The sequence below is a fragment of the Cibotium barometz genome, chromosome 4 (genome assembly GCF_041138505.1).
Source record: "Cibotium barometz isolate CiBa-2024 chromosome 4, ASM4113850v1, whole genome shotgun sequence".
Taxonomy (NCBI): domain Eukaryota; kingdom Viridiplantae; phylum Streptophyta; class Polypodiopsida; order Cyatheales; family Cibotiaceae; genus Cibotium; species Cibotium barometz.
The window spans coordinates 57,884,322-57,903,647 of NC_141049.1; the positions used below are offsets into that span (position 1 = coordinate 57,884,322).

At 44.9% G+C, this 19,326-nt stretch overlaps 1 protein-coding gene across 3 annotated transcripts in view; it reads left to right on the forward strand.

Moving 5' to 3' along the window:
• The window catches only part of LOC147639432 (putative protein phosphatase 2C 57), an 18,173-nt gene extending 243 nt beyond the window's left edge, over window positions 1-17,930 (forward strand). Inside the window, exons 1-4 of one of the 3 annotated variants that reach the window (XM_086791275.1) lie at window positions 1-300; window positions 468-674; window positions 16,932-17,143; window positions 17,240-17,930. The exon at window positions 1-300 is cut by the window's left edge and continues 243 nt beyond it. In XM_086791275.1, coding sequence (XP_086647401.1) covers window positions 196-300; window positions 468-674; window positions 16,932-17,143; window positions 17,240-17,759 — 1,044 coding nt within the window. In that variant the 5' untranslated portion in view covers window positions 1-195 and the 3' untranslated portion in view covers window positions 17,760-17,930. The remainder of the gene's footprint in view (window positions 301-467; window positions 675-16,931; window positions 17,144-17,239) is intronic. The other 2 variants (XM_086791280.1, XM_086791286.1) reach the window with 2 other exon arrangements.
• The last annotated feature ends 1,396 nt before the right edge of the window (window positions 17,931-19,326 follow it).

Sequence of the window (19,326 nt, forward strand, 5' to 3'; positions counted from 1 at the left end):
TCCAATTTCGGATTTCTCGGAGGATTTAAAAAACAGAAGCTTTTGTGTGTTTGAGGTGGGCGATCTCTGAGAGGTAGATTAGGATTAGGGTTGGGGTTTTCACACTTGTGGGCTGCAAAATTTTCAAGGGTTTTGTTCAGGATTGCCCTAGGAGGTTTTTCCAGAGGAGCTTCATGCACAGCAGGGCTCCGAAGAATGGTAGCCGATACAGAAGTAACTCAGCCTGCAAGTGTTGCAGACGTGGTGGAGCAAGGCCCTGTTCAGTGTATCCCACCATCACCACCACAACCATTCAGCAGGGTTTGTTTTTTATGTGCTTCGCTTGGAACCCTTTTACGGAGTTGAATTGCTTTTAATGTTTATTTTCCCCCTGGAATTCCTTTCTATTTCCAGAGGTTGATAGCTTAATCTCATTCTTCAATACTCGCATGTGTGATGTATGATATATGTATGCCTTTTTTTTCCAGAATTCTGCTGTTGTTGAGTTCAAGCCTTTTATCCGTTCGGGGGTGTGGCATGACATAGGCTCAAGGCAGAACATGGAAGATGAGCATGTACTCATTGATGATCTTGTAGAACATCTGGGCTCACTAGCTGTGGGGAAAGGCTCGGGATCATACTATGGGGTGAGTCAAAAGGGCTTTCATAGCTTTACTCCTAACTTTGTAATTGTGGTAACGTTATCCTTTCACAGTCATCGATTTTTTTCCGAAAAGATACTTCTATTAAGTATGAAAAAATATATAAAAGGGAGATTTCGAACCAAATAAGGGGGAAATCTACCTTGTGTTGCCAAACAAGGTCCCATATGAGTGAAAGTGAAAGAGATGCCATCATCCTACTCTCTCATAAACTGGCCGCGCTTTCTATGTGCAGCCTTCGAAGATCCCCGGTTTTTGGCCAAAGTGGCCATGAGGGTGTGGATGATATCACTACAAATCCTGCAAATGCAGTGTGTATCATAAACCAAAGTGCTGTCAATGGCCTCGGTGTATCTAACCTCCCATGTGTGCCAGGGTGCAATGCTAGCAATAATCTTCCATGCACTGTACGATCTTTGTGTAGATGGGATATATCCTAACTCCAGAAGGTCTCGAAGACGGCACCACCGAGCAACTCCCTGAATGATCATAATGACCAGATCCCTGTCATTCTCCTCTGTGGCCCTGACTCTGTCAACTGAATGATAGCACCAAAAGATATGGAAGCATCCCTCCTCATCCTTCCAAGGAGATGTGTTATCGTAGTAGTCCAAATCTGTCGTGCTTTCGTGCACTCTCATAAGCAATGGTAGGTTGTCTGTGAAGCTCATGCACATCTCGGGCATACTGGGCTAGCACCAACAACTGATCATCAGTGGTTGGTGGCAAGACCACCAGGTAGAGAATGCCAAATAAAGGAGGAAATTTATGTCCTCTAAATTTCCTCCTATAAGAGTGCCACCTCCCGCCAAAAAGTCCTTTGAATGTCAGGTGTGATACCATAAGCCTCCCAATGAGGTCTAAGAGTGGAGACTCTGTGACTCTCTAAATGTGTCCCAGGACAAGATGCCTGGCATTCTGCACAATATAACTAAAAAAAGGTGTAACATGGGGAAGCTTCGGAGAAGATTGGTAACTTCAATGCTTAGAAATCAGCACTCTTTTCGCGACGGAATTAACGCACAAAAACTGAATGAAGATGTGCAGAAAATAGAGAGAGAGAGGGAGAGAGGAGAGGACACAATATTGGGTCCCAAATACCCTCCACCACGGATGGTGTATTTGCTTTATTAGAATGATGTAAATCTGAAAAGAAAATACAGAAATCTTGACCTTTCTTGGCTGAGAAATCTCTGCCCTTGACCTGCAGTCCTCCACCCCTTTGCTTTAGCAACTCTTTGGCTGTCCTAGCCTTGTTTTGCTTGAGCACTTGGTGAATTGTAAGATAACACAAATGAATTGTGGCTCTCCTATTTATACTACTCCCCAACAACAGTCGGCCAGCATTGATTTCTGTCCACGACTGAAAATCAGCATTAAATGCTGAATAAATCATAGAAAATGCTGCGCATCACTTCATGGCAGGCTGGGCATCATGCGCCTGAATCTATAGGGGCTGGACACTGTTCTGCAGGCAGTCTGTGGGCTGGGCAGCCTGTATGGGTATGGGCTGCCCCATACATGCCCTACAGCCATATAAATGGTTAATGTACTGTCGGCTGCCCCTGGCATGCCCCTGGGGCTGTCCTACAGCCCCTCCATGGCTGGTGGGTTCAGCCAGGGCCTTCTTGGCCCTCATGGGGGTGGTTTCACACTATCCCCATGCCCACACTAAGACTTGGGGTAGCCCTATGGGCTGGCCCCTATTCCTAAAAGCAAACCCTAACTATCTACACAATGATCTGGCATCCGGTGCCATACCAGATACACAGAATCACTGACATCATTCCAGAGGGAGACTCACAGCACGGACTGGCACTGTTTCATGTGCAGGATAGTGCACACTTGACGTTGGACTCCTGTGCAGGACAATGCACACCTGACCTCGGATGACTGGGATGGATCCCTGGCTGACTCATCCCCATCCCAGGTCCTGCACCTTCTGTACACATATGTCGACGTGGCATCCAAGTGCGGGATGCACGTGACAAAAGGCATGCTTTTCATTGAGCTGGTTGGATCCCTCCACTCCCACTCATCGGGGTCCCAGTGCAAATACCTGATAGGGCATCTGCCGCTCAACTAAAGGCTTCAAGCATATGTGATCATTCGTAGGGGTGCAGGGGTGCAGGGGTGGATCAATGCACAACCAAAGGCTTCAAGCATATGTGATCATTCGTAGGGGTGCAGGGGTGGATCAATGCAGGACTGGCATTGTTTCACGTGCGGGACAATGCACATCTGACCTTGGATGTATGTGCAGGACAATGCACACCTGACCCTGGATGATTGGAGTGGAACCCTGTTTGACTCGTCCCGGACTGGGTTCACATGGGACCAGTTTTCCACCTGAGGTCCTGCACCTTCTGTACAGGTATGTCTATGTGGCATCCAAGTGCGGGATGCACGTGACATCCCCTTCTGCTTAACTTGATGGAAGTTGCATAGCCTCCAAATAATCCGTCAATAATGCCGGATAGTTGTCGAAAAACTCTTTGCCAAGCCATACCGCTTCGTGGGTCCCTTGGTCCTGAAACTTTGTGAGGAACTGTCTTTGTCTTTGGCCTGAGCCATGCTTGAAGCGGTGTAAAAGGATCTGTTTTGGAACAATAACTTCAGCTTCATCAATGATATCTGGTTCCATCTCGTCTTTAACTTATGAACCTGCATATGGTTTTAACCAACTGATGTGGAACACATCGTGCATAGTCCAACTCGGAGGTAGCTTCAACTTCATTGAAACCTCGTTAATCTTTCTCTGGATGGGAAAAGGTCCGAAGCTCTTGAAAGACAACTTTGGGCACCGCTTGCCCACCTGTTTCAATCTTTACTTCATAATCCGAAGATAAATCCAATCACCTTTCGAAAACTTCATATCCCTTCGGTCTTTATTGGCCTGTCGAGTGTAGGCCTCTTGCGCTTTAGCCAACCTGTCCTTTACTGACTCCAAAATCTCCTGGTAAGACTCCGTCAATCTATTCGCTCCTCGTCTTCAGGTACTGAAGACGAGGTCCTGGTCAATAGCGCCTAGAATGGTCTTCCAAACGCTGTCTCATATGGAGTCCTGCTAATAGCTGAAGAAAAAGAATCATTCAAAACAGCTTGAACTAAAGGTAAATATGATTCCCACTTACTTTGCTGATTGTGGACATAACACTTCAGCACATCAAAGGCCAACTGGTTGTAGATTTCTGTCTGGCCGTCCGTCTGTGGATGAAATGCACTGGAAAAATGCAATTTAGTACCAAAGTTATCAAACAATGCCCTCCAAAAATGACTGGTAAACTTGGCATCTCAGTCTGACACTATGGTCCTAGGAATCCCGCCAATTGGGTACCAATGCCGAATGAACAACTGGGCAACATCTTCGGCGGTCGCATTGGCCTTGCATGGAATAAGCATAACAAATTTGCTAAATCTATTAAAGAATACTCCTGTAAATTTACGATGGGGTCGGAATATCCTATCCATCATACGATTAAACGTAGCAGGAGCATTGGTGAGACCAAAAGGCATTACCAGAAATTCATATAATCCGAAGGCTGTCCTGAATGCAGTTTTATGGACATCTTGTGGGACCACTTGTATCTGGTGATAACCACTCTTCAGGTCAAGTCTGCTAAAACAAGCTGAGCCATCAAGCTTATCCAAAATATCATCAATTCGCGGAATTGGGAATCTGTTCTTGATGGTAAGCTTGTTTAAAGCTCTATAGTCCACACACATACGGAATGATCCGTCCTTCTTTTGAACAAGAAGCACAGGGGAGCAATAAGGTGAGGAACTGGGCTGTGAACCAAACCTTTATCTAACAGCTCATTTACCTGCTTCATGATCTCTTCTTGTTGTGCAGCACTCGCTCGGTATGCGGGTTTGTTAGGAGGAGAATTACCTGGCACAAGATCTATACGATGATCTTCAGGCCTTTGAGGAGGTAATTCACCTGGCAATGAATCAGCAAAACAGTCGTTGAATGCATGAAGAAAATTCAGCCTATCATTAGACATAGCACCACATTTTGATGATTTGGTACAAGGCTATCACGAACAAAAACCAAGTACGCTGAAAGACTCTTTTTGATTGCTTTATTAATTTGGATGTGTGATACAAGTGGGATGGAATCCCCTTCTTTGCCAGCATCAATAAAATGCATGTAGCCTTTATGCATAAAAGAAATCATATTGGACTTGTAGTCTTTGCGGGGCTCAAGCCTATGGTGCCACCACGGCTTGCCCAACAATACATCACATCCATTTAGTGGAGCAACTAGGAAATGTTCATTATCAAGGTAGCCCTGGATATGGATGCGCAACTTCCCTATCAACGGGGTAACCTGCACCTCTTTACCAATAAATGCAGCTTCGGCTTCAATCTGAGGTCCCATATTCTCAACCTCAATACCCAATGCAGTTGCCATTTGCATAGAGATGAAGTTATCGGTTGCACAGTCATCAAACATGAATAAGGCGGGCTGATCCTTGATTTGCCCCCAAGCCTTGCAAACCATTCGCTCTTTTGCATCATGACTTGTATTTCCTTGCACATCAGGAACTGCATGTACATTAGCCTTGGTCTGCTTGTCCTCGTGCTTTGGTTTGCGATCTGGGCATTGTCGAAACATGTGGTCTTTGCTACCACAAGAAAAGCATTTTCCATCCTTGGCATATTGCTCTCTTTGCTCCGGGGTTAAGCCGAATTTGTTCTTCCTTGGGCCCTGATCTTTAGATGTGTTATTTTCAGCTTTACCACCCTTGTAGGTGTCCCGGAAGTTCTTTTTAGGTGGCTGTCCACCCTTTTGCAGATTTGGGACAGCCTTGTCTTTCCCCTTTGAACCTCCTTGATCATGTTTAATCTTGAGCACCAATTGCTCCGTAGCAAGAGCAGAAGCTGTGAGCTGTTGCAAAGTATGTTTCGGGTGCAATTCAATTCCCGAACGATATGCTGGTTGCAGTCCAGAGCGAAACTTCCTCTTTCTTTCATCCTCAGTGATTTGCATAAATCCTAGCTCCATTTCACATGATGAAACCAAGCAGGCCCCGAAGCTAGAAAAGCAAAACAAGAACTTTTGACTAAAGTTGAGTAATATTTTACTATTAAAAAGACCAAAAGCAAATGAAAGCCAAAAGCAAAAGAAAAGCATCACTTTTTGGCAAAAAGCAAGCTCTCCCCAAGTATAAAAGAAGCATGAGCCTCTCTTGAGCATCAAGTTGAAGAAGAACCTCTTCATCGCGTTGCCGTCTTCATTGAAGCATGGAGATCATCTTCTCCATCATCATCTACTTGATCATGAACTAAATCATGGATTTTTTCATCGTTGCCCCTTGATTCAGAGTGCCTCCATCAACTGTTGTGCCACGTCATCACCTGTATGTACAACTATACGGATCCGTACAGCCGTATGGACATGTACGGACTGAAAATTTCAGAGAAATCCTAAAAATTTCAAAAACCCTGAAACTTTTCCAAAAGCCCTAAAAATTGTTTTTTTGGAGGTTTTCATCACCCAAAAACCATTTAAACAGTTTTTATATCAATTTTCTTGCCAGAAAGAGCTTTTCCATGGTTTCCTTCATTGAAAAGGCTGTAGGAGTTGTGGAGATTATTCATGGGATGAGCGAGTGATACTTGGGCTAGAACTTGGATTGGAACTTGGACTTGGATTTGGACTTGGACTTGCATTTGGATCTAGACTTGGACTAGAACTTGGACTAGGACTTGGATTGGAATTGGAACTTGGACTAGACCTTGGATTGGAACTAGAACTTGGACTTGGACTTGGACTTGGACTTGGACTTGGATTTGGATTTGGACTTGGATTTGGATTTGGATTTGGATTTGCATATTGCTCTCTTTGCTCCGGGGTTAAGCCGAATTTGTTCTTCCTTGGGCCCTGATCTTTAGATGTGTTATTTTCAGCTTTACCACCCTTGTAGGTCTCCCGGAAGTTCTTTTTAGGTGGCTGTCCATCCTTTTGCAGATTTGGGACAGCCTTGTCTTTCCCCTTTGAACCTCCTTGATCATGTTTAATCTTGAGCACCAATTGCTCCGTAGCAAGAGCAGAAGCTGTGAGCTGTTGCAAAGTATGTTTCGGGTGCAATTCAATTTCCGAACGATATGCTGGTTGCAGTCCAGAGCGAAACTTCCTCTTTCTTTCATCCTCAGTGATTTGCATAAAGGGAGTTACTTCTAGCAACACTTTCCAGAACTTGTTAACATACTGTTGCACGCTTTCATTATCTCTTTGCTCCAGCCTGTCCCACTTTTGAGTGAGAGTTTGCTCCGCATTTGGTGGTAGAAACTGAGCATAGAATCTGTCTTTAAATTCCTTCCAGGTGCTAATGGGATCCTTGGTGATCTTTTCAGTGATCCACCAATGAGCAGCAGTCCCTTTCAAAAACATGCTAGCATGGCGTACTTTAGACTTTTCTGTGAAGTCCTCATCGCTAAAAGCAATGTCGAACTGTGCCACAAATGCTAACACTTTAGAAGCATCATGCTCTCCATGAAAAACATCAAATTTAATAGATTTGTCACCCGCTTTGAATTCCTTGAGCTTTCTAGCATGAGGCTCATGGTCTTCTCTTTTTCTTTTCCCCTTATCCAACGGGGCAGCCCTATCTGCATGGGCTCCATGGGCCGTCATAGAAGTTTCATGAGGCACGGTGGCATGTGCTCCACGAACTCGAAACTCAGATGCATGTGACTTACCTGCATAAGGCAGTGTCTCTCCATGAGACAACTCAGAAGGCAAAATTTTTCTGGCAGCAGACCTGTCACCCTTACCAAGAGATACATGTCTTGAATGCATGTGACTTTCATGCCCTCCCTGAGCACTAGCATACATATACCTGTTGGGCTTCGTGCCTTGTGGAGAAGATGCATGTCGAGAGGTGATTGTCACCTCTTCCTTTTGCATAAAAGATTTCAGCCTTTGAGATGCGGGATCTCCATGCTTCAAGCGAGGTGGATTTCTGAATTTCAGCTCTCCGTCGTCCTCTTTGATATCACCTTTGCGGAGGAGGTAGGCAAGTGCCAACTCCCTTGGCTTCTTGCCCACTTCCCGTGCCATGGACTCAAAAGTTACATCTACCATTGCATCAGCCTTCCTGGCTTCAATGGCACTTTGCACATGAGGATCTTCATGCAGAAATTTTAACTCTTGCTCTTGTGCCTGCAAAAGTTTTCTCATATGTTCCATTTCAGCCCTCATTGCATCAGGCTCTTGTTCAAGCAGAACTGTCTTTCCTAGAGACAATTGACCCTTTGATTCACTATCATTAACCCTTTCAAGGGGCTTGTGCCTTCCTCGTAGTGCATCAGACCCACGAGAGGCACTAGATGGACCCCTCGAATTTGGCACTTCCAAAGGGTTGCCTTGGCTGTCCATTGTGTTTAAGTGTGCTAAAAGTGGGATGTCCAGTACACAGGTTCGTTTTCCCACTAGGAAGAGGGAAACAACCGTGCTCTGATACCAATGAAACCGATCCCGTCAAGTGGGAAGACTCCGTTGGACACCCACACGCGTAACAGCACAACTTTAAAACCACAATTTGAAATGGACAACTTAATACAACTTGAAATTGAAATGAAATGAAATGGAAAGATGGACACCAGCACTGGGGCCGGAACGGGCCGACCCCTCCCTCAATATATGATATATTTATTGGGAGTATTTAACAAATACAATGCTCCATGGGTTCCAAGAACCAGATGATGTCCATGTACATATGAATACAGTACCAAACAAATAGGCTTGAAGTCGACGTTCGAAGTAGATGCTCGAAGCAGAACGACCACTAGCGTGGTCCAGTCTCTACGGTCCTGTGCTTTCACTGGACTCCGCGGAGAGCGCCTCATTGGTGTTCCGAGACCACGCACAAATAGGCGCTCTCGTACTAACGCCTGGCTCTCCCGATCTCAGCACCTTTGGACCGAGGTTCTCCAATAGCTTGGACTACCCGGCACCGAACGGGTGTTGGCGTGGAGAGAGTCCCTTATCAGATTTTATCACAACATACTTTACTTAAATCTGAAAATTCACTTACTTGAAGATGGCGGATGGAAGTCCAATACCCGTGGTATTTGTGTAGAAGGTGTAGCCACCTAGGAGGTGTGAAGCCCTCTTGTAGCTGCCAGTGGAAAAGAAGTGCAACCTCTTGCAAATAGGCGATGGAGCAGCCGCCTTAGGAGAAGTAAAGTCTCGCTGTAGGTGCACAGCCACCTGTTGTATAGGAGAAGGTGGCTCAGCCTCAAGAGGCGTGGAAGAGCAACCAATATATAATTGCCTGGCTGCAGATGAACACTCTGACTGCAAAGAGGAGATGGAGGTGGTGTAGGTGCCTGCAGCAGTGGAAAGGGCAACCTGTTGGAAGATAGGCGCAGGAGAGCACACAGGCGCCTACAAGGGCAGCACCATCTGCTAGAAATAGTACCAACAGCATGTGAAAATAGTAGCAAAACCTTCTGGAGGTGGCAGCTGCTTGCAGCTGGCTGAGGTTGTTAGCCGCCTACTGAAAGTACAGCAATCTGTACTGTCCGTATGAAAAAAAAGAACACACAGCCGCCTGCTGGGTTACCTGGCGGCAGCCTGCTGGGGATACAACGCGGCCTGCTGGTCTGGGAAGAGTCGCCGACTGCAGCATAGAAAAAAATTAAAGTGGAGTTGCACTATTGATGCTGGCTGGCTCCCCACGCTTGCATGTGGGCGGCCAGCTCTTTGGGGGTGTGGGTAGGTGACCATGCACCCACCCCCACACACACACCACTTAAGTGTGGCTCCCCACCTTGGCCCCTAAGTGGGTGCCCACTTTTAAGTGAGTGTGAACAAATAACCTTATAAATCAAAAGGTTAGAATTAAAGTATTAAACTAACATGTGCAATATACTTACCACCTGTTCACATGCACCAAAACTCGTCAGAAAACAGAGCAGACTTCACGACTCACTGGCAGGCGTCCCCGCTCAGTAAGTGACACGTCAAGCAGGCAAACACAAAAATACAAGTCATGCGAAAACAGTTTTAAACATGCAGAACATGAGTGCATGTGCAAATAATATCATGGACATATCTCCCGTTCATGGAACAAGTACAAAATATCTGTCGGCACAAAAATGGCACGACGTAAAACATAAAAACCTGGTCTTCCTATGGAGTGATAGTCCCATAGGTAAGACACAGTTCCAGGCACGAGCCTCCCTATGGAGTGACAGTCCCATAGGCAAAACATGGCACGAATACTGGCTCTTCCATGGCGTGACAATCCCATGGGTCGAACACAGTCCAGGTCATACACGGGTGGCACCAGTCTGGCTCCCGTCCATGTCAGCAAAATACTGGCCTCTTCACATGAGACACTGGCCTGGCCTCAAGTGAACGAGACACAAAAACTGGAGATGGACCAAATGGTCGGCCAATTGGTGACAGCCACTAGGGTCTGTGTTGGAGCTGGGCTCACCACGGAAGCTGTGGAGGCTAAGGCGGCGGTCTTTGGAGCGGTAGTCTTCTTAGGACACTCCCGAGAAGTGTGTCCTTTTGTATGACAAAAGAAACACCTACCCTCGTACTGAGCAATCTCCTCAGCACTCAACTTGCCACTAGTCTTACCTGCCTCCGCTTTCTGGTCTAGAGTAAGCTTGGACGCATTGGTCGTGTTCTTGGAGCCAGAGGCTCCTGTGCTCTGTCCTGGGGACCCGTCTGGTTCTGGCCTTTTCCCCCAAGGTGGCAGCCTTGGGAGTAGCCAGCTGGGAAGTCTTGGACTTGCCACCATTGTGCTTCATTTCAGCACTTTGCGCAAGCGAGAGTGCGTCTTCGAAGGTGGCTGGCCTAAACATACGCACCTCCCACTGGATTTGCGTGTCAAGGCCATACAGAAATTGCCCTTTCTTGTCCATATCAGATAAGCCTAATTGCAAACATAAGTTTGAAATTCTATTGGCAAACTGAAGGACTGTTGCGCGTTTTGACACGCTCCCCTAAACTCGTCTTCGAGTCGCTCAAGATGATGGGGCGGTAGAAACCGCTGCTTAAGGTCGTAGACAAACTCGTCCCAAACATAAGCTGCCATACCTAATCTGGTGTGGGCATGAGCCTACTGGATCCACCAAGGAATGGCCTCATCCTCCAAGTACCAATTGACTAAGATCACTCTGTTAGTATCATTCTTTCTAACTGCGGCAAAGTAAGCTTCAAATTGATGCAACCATGAGTAAAGAGTTGTGGGGTCGAGTTTACCATTATACTTACTGAAATTCATTTTCTCGGGAAAATGATTCAAGGAAGCCATTGGTGTCAGTGTTGCATCCAAAGCCGCAAGGTATCGCTCATGTTCCACGCATCGCATTGCTTCGTCTTCGCGTTGCGGATCTCCAATGCACGCAGAGGGAGGAGGAGACGGAAAACACGGCGTTGGAGAACGGGTGCGCTCTTCCAGAGCCTGTATCTGTGTCTTCTGCTCTTCCAACTTGGTACCCTGGTCTACGATTGCTTGCATCATTTGTTGGAACATCTCTTTAACACTCATGCATGATGCCCTAGTTGGGCTGCGTGGTGCACTTTGGTCCCAAGGTTCTTGGTCTCTCTCGTCGTCGAAGCTCGCCATAGTAGGAAAATGCACCTCCTTTTCGAAGCGCAATCTGACCATCCAATATGTGTGCGGGAGACTTCCGGAGGCGTCTGGAGGCTGAAAACCAACCGTCCTTCGAGGGACAGGAGTCACTCTGAAAGGGGTGGTCCACCGGAGTCTGAAAACCAACCACACGAGCGAGAAAAAAATTCTGGTTTCTTGCTGAATCTTTACACTTGAAGTAGGCTGTGATACCACTGTAACATATGCGGAAGCTTTAGGGGAGATTGGTAACTTCAATGCTCAGAAAATCAGCACACTTATCGCGACGAAAGTAACGCACAAAACTGAATGTAGATGTGCATAAAAGTAGAGAGAGAGAGAGAGGGAGAAGAGGACACAATATTGTGTCCCGAATACCCTCTGCAGGGCCCCCCACCACGAATGGTGTATTTACTTTTATTAGAATGATGCAAATCTGAAAATAAAAGACTGACTGAACTTGTTCTGGCTGAGATAGATCTCTGCCCTTGACCTTCAAACCTTCACCTTTGCGTTAGCTTCTCCCTTGGCTGCCCTGGCCCTTGAGTAGCTGCAGCACCTTGTGAAATATAAGATAAATGACCTGAATTTATGCTATGGGTATTTATACCCCTACTGGAGGCTGGTCGGCTGGCTATATTTCCAGGTGGTTGACTTAAAAGCCTCACGACTGCATTAAATAATATTTAATGCTGAAAAAAACCTGCGCATCACACCTATGGAGGGCTGGCCCCTATGCGCATGGCCTTTGGCTGCTGGGCAGCCTGTGTGGGCTGCCCCACACCTGGCCGACAAGCCTCTAAGGGCTGGATGCCCTGTCGGCTGCCTGTCCAGAGGCCCTAGGGCTGGCCTACAGCCTTTCCAGCCCAAACTAGAGCAAGTGGGCACAACATGGGGCCCTCTTGGCCCCTTGGGGTGGCTCTAAACCTCCCCATGCCCACTACATGAGCCTTAGGCTTGGCTCTGGGGTAGCCCTATTGGTTGGCCCCTATTCTACATGCAAACCTACATGTCTACACATAGGTGTGGCATCCAGTATCATACCAGATACACAGAACCAATGACATCATTCTAGAGGGAGACTCATAGTGCGGACCGGCACTGTTTCATGTGCAGGACAATGCACACCTAACCTTGGACGTATGTGTAGGACAATGCACACCTCACCTTGGACGACTGGAGTGGAACCCTAGCTGACTCATTCTAGATGGGGCTCCCATAGACATGTCTACGTGGCATCCAAGTGCGGGATGCACGCGACAAACGCAGAAGAGACAGGTACCACCAAGCCTCAGATCAGCAAATAGCATCAAAAAACAACCTGTAGGAGAAAAACGCAGCACATAGGCTGCTGTTGTCCTGCACAGATTAGGCCACTAGCACTACAAGGGGGTAGATGCTGCTAAATACTGAAGACTTGCTGCAAACCACCTGTAGAAAAAAACGCAGCACTACGAGGTGTTGCCTTGTAAAATAGAGCAGCCGACAGGTGTGTAAGGGATCTCAGGGGTCAAATCTGTAAAGGATGACCTTGGGCTGCAATGGAGGAGCGCCTGGAAGAGGTAGGCGACCAGCAACAAACTTGAGAAGAAAGAACGCAGGAGGGACAGGAGGGAACATCCAACGCTGCAAATCACCGGCGCTCTGATACCATGATAGAATGCACAGTGGAAGATGGAAAGTGGAAACACAGGAGAGAGTGAGAGAGAGAGATGGAGAGGAAACATTGGTATAGACCTGCTTTCAATATCACCAACAAAGAGTACAAGTCCCGAGCAAGAGGGGAGAAGGCTTCGTATGTGAGGGACTGCAACAAACAATGCTAAGCAATGAAAAAGAGTGAGGGTATGCCCGGCTATATATATGCCCAGATAAAGGCAGCCAACCAGCTCACGAGACGAAGGAAAAAAGTGCCCAAGACTCCATAAAATGGGGATAAAATATGGGAAAAATATGTGAGGGGTGACCAGTCCCTCTAGTTAATATGGTCAGCCCTAAAGGCTAAAACAGGACACCAAACAGGAAGCCAGCAGCAAGGAGATGATGTCTAACAGCTGGAGGTGAGAGGAGGTGTTTGAATGATCATCTCCAACCCCGTTTGATCCTTTTATGCCCCCTTTTATTTAGCATATTTTTCTAATATTTTTGGGTATTTTTTTCACCTTTTATTAGGTGTTTTTCCTAGTCGTTTTTTTGTCCTTAGTTGTGGGTTTTTATGTTGGCCAACTAGTGTAACTATTTGGTTCTCCTAGCTCTATTTCACATGATGAAACCAAGCAGGCCCCGAAGCTAGAAAAGCAAAACAAGAACTTTTGACTAAAGTTGAGTAATATTTTACTATTAAAAAGACCAAAAGCAAATGAAAGCCAAAAGCAAAAGAAAAGCATCACTTTTTGGCAAAAAGCAAGCTTTCCCCAAGTATAAAAGAAGCATGAGCCTCTCTTGAGCATCAAGTTGAAGAAGAACCTCTTCATCGCGTTGCCGTCTTCATTGAAGCGTGGAGATCATCTTCTCCATCATCATCTACTTGATCATGAACCAAATCATGGATTTTTTCATCGTTGCCCCTTGATTCAGAGTGCCTCCATCAACTGTTGTGCCACGTCATCACCTGTATGTACAACTATACGGATCCGTACAGCCGTATGGACATGTACGGACTGAAAATTTCAGAGAAATCCTAAAAATTTCAAAAACCCTGAAACTTTTCCAAAAGCCCTAAAAATTGTTTTTTTGGAGGTTTTCATCACCCAAAAACCATTTAAACAGTTTTTATATCAATTTTCTTGCCAGAAAGAGCTTTTCCATGGTTTCCTTCATTGAAAAGGCTGTAGGAGTTGTGGAGATTATTCATGGGATGAGCGAGTGATACTTGGGCTAGAACTTGGATTGGAACTTGGACTTGGATTTGGACTTGGACTTGCATTTGGATCTAGACTTGGACTAGAACTTGGACTAGGACTTGGATTGGAATTGGAACTTGGACTAGACCTTGGATTGGAACTAGAACTTGGACTTGGACTTGGACTTGGATTTGGATTTGGATTCATTGAATTTGGATTCATTGAATTTGGATTTGGATATTAGATCTGATACTAGCCCGATGAGAGATACTTGTGGGTCATCCTCGTGGTGTGCTTGGCGTTGGAGATCTCGTGCCTAGACATAGAAATCGACATCGACTTGGATATCCTACATCAGCATATCTGTTTGTTTTGTATTCATTGATTGTATTGATCATGGTCGATTGTTCCTGAATAAATTCCCGAAAGGGGGCGGGGCTTGTTCCCCGCTGAGTGTGGTGTATTGTGCAAGATCTCTATCCCTTCTCTCTCTCCCCTCTCTCTCTATATCTTACACGTGCATGCCCCGCTAGGCTTACAACTAGCCCCTTCATGATGAATATAAGAACAGGCTTTGTGCCATATATTTCATTCATCATTTTTGCTCAAGTGTTGGATCATTGCTGGCTACTCCAAGTCTCTCCTTTGCTTCCGCTTGCTTCCGCTTGCTGCCTTTAACTATTCTGTCACATGCGGAAGCTACTAAACACCATCTTTTTTGTATTCTTGTCTTTACTTGTTTTGTTTTAGTGAATTAGTCATTTAAAGTTTATTTTTGCTAATTAGTTATTAAAAATTTATTTAGCCTGTTTGTTAGAAATTCTTTTGTTGTGGTTCAATAAAGAATTTGTTTGTGTGTATGTGGGCGTGTGCGATTCAGTTATGTATTTGTCTATTTTTGCAAGTTATTATTATTATTATTATTATTATTTTCTTGGGTGTCTCTATTAAGCTCTTTTTAAAAAATAAAAATAAAAACTGTTTGTTTTTGGTGATTCTCTTCTTTCTTTTAAAATTATTCGTAAGTTTAGATTCATCTAGCCTTCTGACGGTATATGCTGATGCAAAGCGCAAGCAGGAGAGAGAGAGAGAGAGAGAGAGAGAGAGAGAGTTGAGTATTTAGTATATTCTAATGTACAAAAAGGTACTACAATCTTTACAGCCATATGCTGTCTTCTTGAAAAGGTAGATACCCTAATCTATGCCTAGTCATGGGAGTGCCACATGGATATGATTTCCCGTTGTAGCCAGTATCTTGGCAAGATAAGAGGCAGCATATCACCTATTTGGGGCTGTTTTGGCAGTCTAAATGGTGCACGGACGTGCCAAGGTCATGCGCCCATGGATGGGACACCTTTGGGGCACGGTTTGGACACAAATATGACTTTTTGAACATTATTTTATGGGCTGAAAAGGGGAAACTGACTTGAACACGACTTCCCCACTTGTAGCCTATATAAAGGAGGTTTCAGCCCTCATTCAAGCTACTCACAGTTGTTTTCAAGAACCCCCACATAGAGAGCTCTAGGCATGAATGTAAGCATCTGGAGAGAACGCCCAAGCTGAGGAATCAGCATGAATTTTTTCTATGCATCACAAGTTAGCAAATCATCATTCTGCATATTCATGTTTTGAGATATACAGTAGATTAGGGTTACCTCTCGTCTTCTCTGGGTTTGCGAAACATAGGATTAGTGTTAATCTCACTTGCTTGGCATTAATCACAATCACGCCTTTGCAAGGCATGTAACATATCTGGTACAAGTGTGGTAGATTTGTACGGAAGCATAAAATAGGTGGTGAAGCTGGTGCATGTGCGCTATATATGTCGGGGATGATGTCACGATCAAGTAAAAATGATGCCTTTTTGTTGTCTTAAACCTAAGGCCTATTGCCAAGTGTTGGAAGAGCTAGAAAGAAATTCGACATTTGTTGGGTGCCCATGCAAGAAGCCACAAATCCTTTTCTTGTTCTTTTCATACTCCCGGGTGCCCAAACCATTGTCCAGTCCAAGGGGATGTGAAACCATTAATACACGGGGTGCCGAGCTTATGAAAATATCCACCCATTTAAATGAGTATGAAACCTTTTAAATACGAGGGGTCCAACTTATAATTTGTCTACCCACGCCTTAAAAAGTGTGGACAGCCTTGTAAGAGTCTGTTTCCATGATCAATCCTTCCCCAAATTTTCGGGCGTGTTTTCTAGGCAAGACTTGACATTAGATGTCCACCTCTTTGTTCAGTGTCTTGTTTTGAGTGCCATGTCCAAGCTTCATGGTGCTTATGCCTTTTTTTGGATAATCCCACATTCTGAAAGCTAGTACATCCAGAATCATTTGGGCATCTGTAAGATTTGCAAATGATTTACCAAATGCATTTCATATAGGGTTCTCATTTACAAATCAGTTGGCCAGCCCTACAGTCCATGACGGGTGATAATTGATATTAAATGCTTTTTATTTTGCATTTTCACACGTGGTGCTGGGTGGCCTGAGTGAGAATTTCCAAATATCCCTAAATTCCCTTTATTTTGGTGAAATTGAACTGATATTGCAAAAATCCCTGAATTCAATATGAGGATTTCTGTAATCTCACTCCAATTTCTAAAAGCCCTAAATATTTTAAGAATTTATTAATGTTTTGATTCTCAAAGCCTTTATTTTTGGGTGCTGACGGAAGACACGAAACTTTAAATAAAAATCTTGAAACGGTAAAACCTTCAAAACGTTTTTTGTGACCATGTCTCAACTCAAGTGGTCTTTTGGAGCCATATGATAAGAGCATGTGTGTAGAACTGATATCTTACATGACACTGTTGGATGCCATTTGTTGTGGTGTTAGGTATTTGATGGACATGACGGAAGGAATGCGGCACAGTTTGTCAAAGACAAGCTGCTCAATTATATCGTGGAAGATGTAGCTTTCCCATCTGCAGTCGAGGAAGCAGTGCACCATGCGTTTTTGCAGACGGATGCAGCTTTCGCAGAAGCCTGTTCCGTCAACCAAGGCTTGTCTTCTGGCACAACAGCTATAACTGTTCTAGTTCTTGGAAGGTCAGTATTTTCCAGGTTTTTATGCCTACCGATGTTCAGGACACAGGAGTGTTGGGGTCAAACTTTAACTAATCTACTTATGATGAATTTCACCAGGGAGATTTTTGTTGCAAATGCTGGAGATTGCAGAGCTGTTCTGTGCAGAAAGGGTAAGGCCATTGAGATGTCGAGGGATCACAAGCCTAATGAGGAAAGGAGCCGCATTGAGGCTCTTGGAGGGTATATAGATGATGGCTACTTGAATGGACAGCTCAGCGTGGCAAGAGCTATAGGGAATTGGCACATCAAGGGTTTGAAGGGTGTTAATTGCCCTCTTAGCGCAGAACCTGAAGTGAAGCAAGCCCTTTTAACAGAAGACGATGAGTTTATGATAATTGGCTGTGATGGTTTCTGGGATGTTTTTACAAACGAAAATGCAGTCGATTTTGCTCGCAGGAAACTGCAGCAGCACAATGACCCCAGGCAGTGTTCCCATGACCTTGTCGATGAGGCGCTGCGTAGAAACACCTCAGACAACCTGACCGTGGTCACGATCTGTTTCCAAATGAACCCTCCCCCCAAGCTTTACAAAAAGTTTCTTGTCAGGAGACAGATTTCTTGTGATAATGGTGCTTAGATAATGCATTCTCTTATTTGTGGCCAACCAGCTTAATTTTCTGAGCTGAACTGGTTATGGCCAACCATTTGAATACCAATCTCTTGATTTTCTGAGCTTTGCAGGAGTCAAAATTTTTGATTGACAGGCGGACGGTCTTGTACTTTTCTATATACCATTGTTTATGCCAAATTTTAAGAGCATCTCCAAGCTGGTTTATTGCCATGTTTACATCAAAATATATTTCTTCTTGTTATAGTTTCATTCTGCCAGTCTCTGTTTGGTGCTCAATTTTATTTGTGGGTGACTGCCTAAAGGATTGTCTTTTACCTCGCGGTAAAGGAGTGCCAGAATTCAGCTTCACCCACGAAGTGCAGAAATGGATGAGCATGATGACGAACTATGCTTGTGGTTATCTTTGTACCTGCTATACCTCAAGACGATTTGCTCGTTCTTTGACAAGATGGATCTGGTCACCCATTGAGAAGTCTGGTAAATGCCAAAGGGCATAGCTGGCTACAATGCTTCCCACAATATGGTATCAGGGGGATTAATTGGCTGTGTTGCATAAGGATTAGGGAATGGCCGCATTACCAGCGGATTTTCAAAATACAAGATAAATAGATCTCGTGGCTGTCTTTTCTGCGGTGTGGGCCAAAACAGCCCAAATCAGGTGAAGTGTGCACGAAGCCCAGAGGTTTTGGTGCTTGTTGGGACACCCGGTATAGCCTTTGGGGGGCCTCCGCATGGTCAGGAAGGATATCATCAATGAGTGTGGAGGTTCACTCTTTAGTGACATACCACAGTGTTTAAAGATGCAGCGGTTGTATCTTTTCGCTGTCATTTGTCTTTGCTTGACATGTTGTGGGTTGACAAGCAAGGGTTTATTTAAACTGACCAAAGTTGTGGATTCACATGGAGACATCAGTGGCTTACATCAGTGTGTTCATGTACGTATGTCAGGAAGCAATGATGTTGAGAGATGTAGTCCAGGTTGAACCCCTCTCTGGATTGAACACCCAAGGAACCTTGTGAACTTAAGCTTATACTTCTTCATGCAACAGCTCTACTGGCTTGTCTGCATTGATTATTGTGAAACTCTCTTAGGACACGCAGACCCTTTAGATTTGTCACAAATGATAAGTCTTATAAAACTCACATGTAGGATATAACTGCAATGCCTTATACCCGTAATGCACTTTTTGTTCACAAAAACACATTGTAACATGAGTTGGATGCAAGAAGACTAAAGCTATGCTGCCTCCAAGTTATTTCAAACCTTTGGTGTCGATCTTGAGCTCGGTTTGTCCCAATCTCGCCATGGACAAGCAGCCCAATGACCATAGTTATGGAGATCAAGACATGTCTCTTTTGCTGTACCATTAGGGAGGAGCATTCCATAAAACACCCAACAACAAGTATACACAATGCAAGTAGGAGTTTCACCTTCTCAAGGAGCCCATTATAAAAACTTCTTCACCATGAGACCACTTCCTTTTCGTTCGGGTGAACATTTGAGGAACAAGAAACACAAGGAAGGGTAAAGAGCCAATGATTAGGACCATATCTCAAACCCAAGGGATCCTCA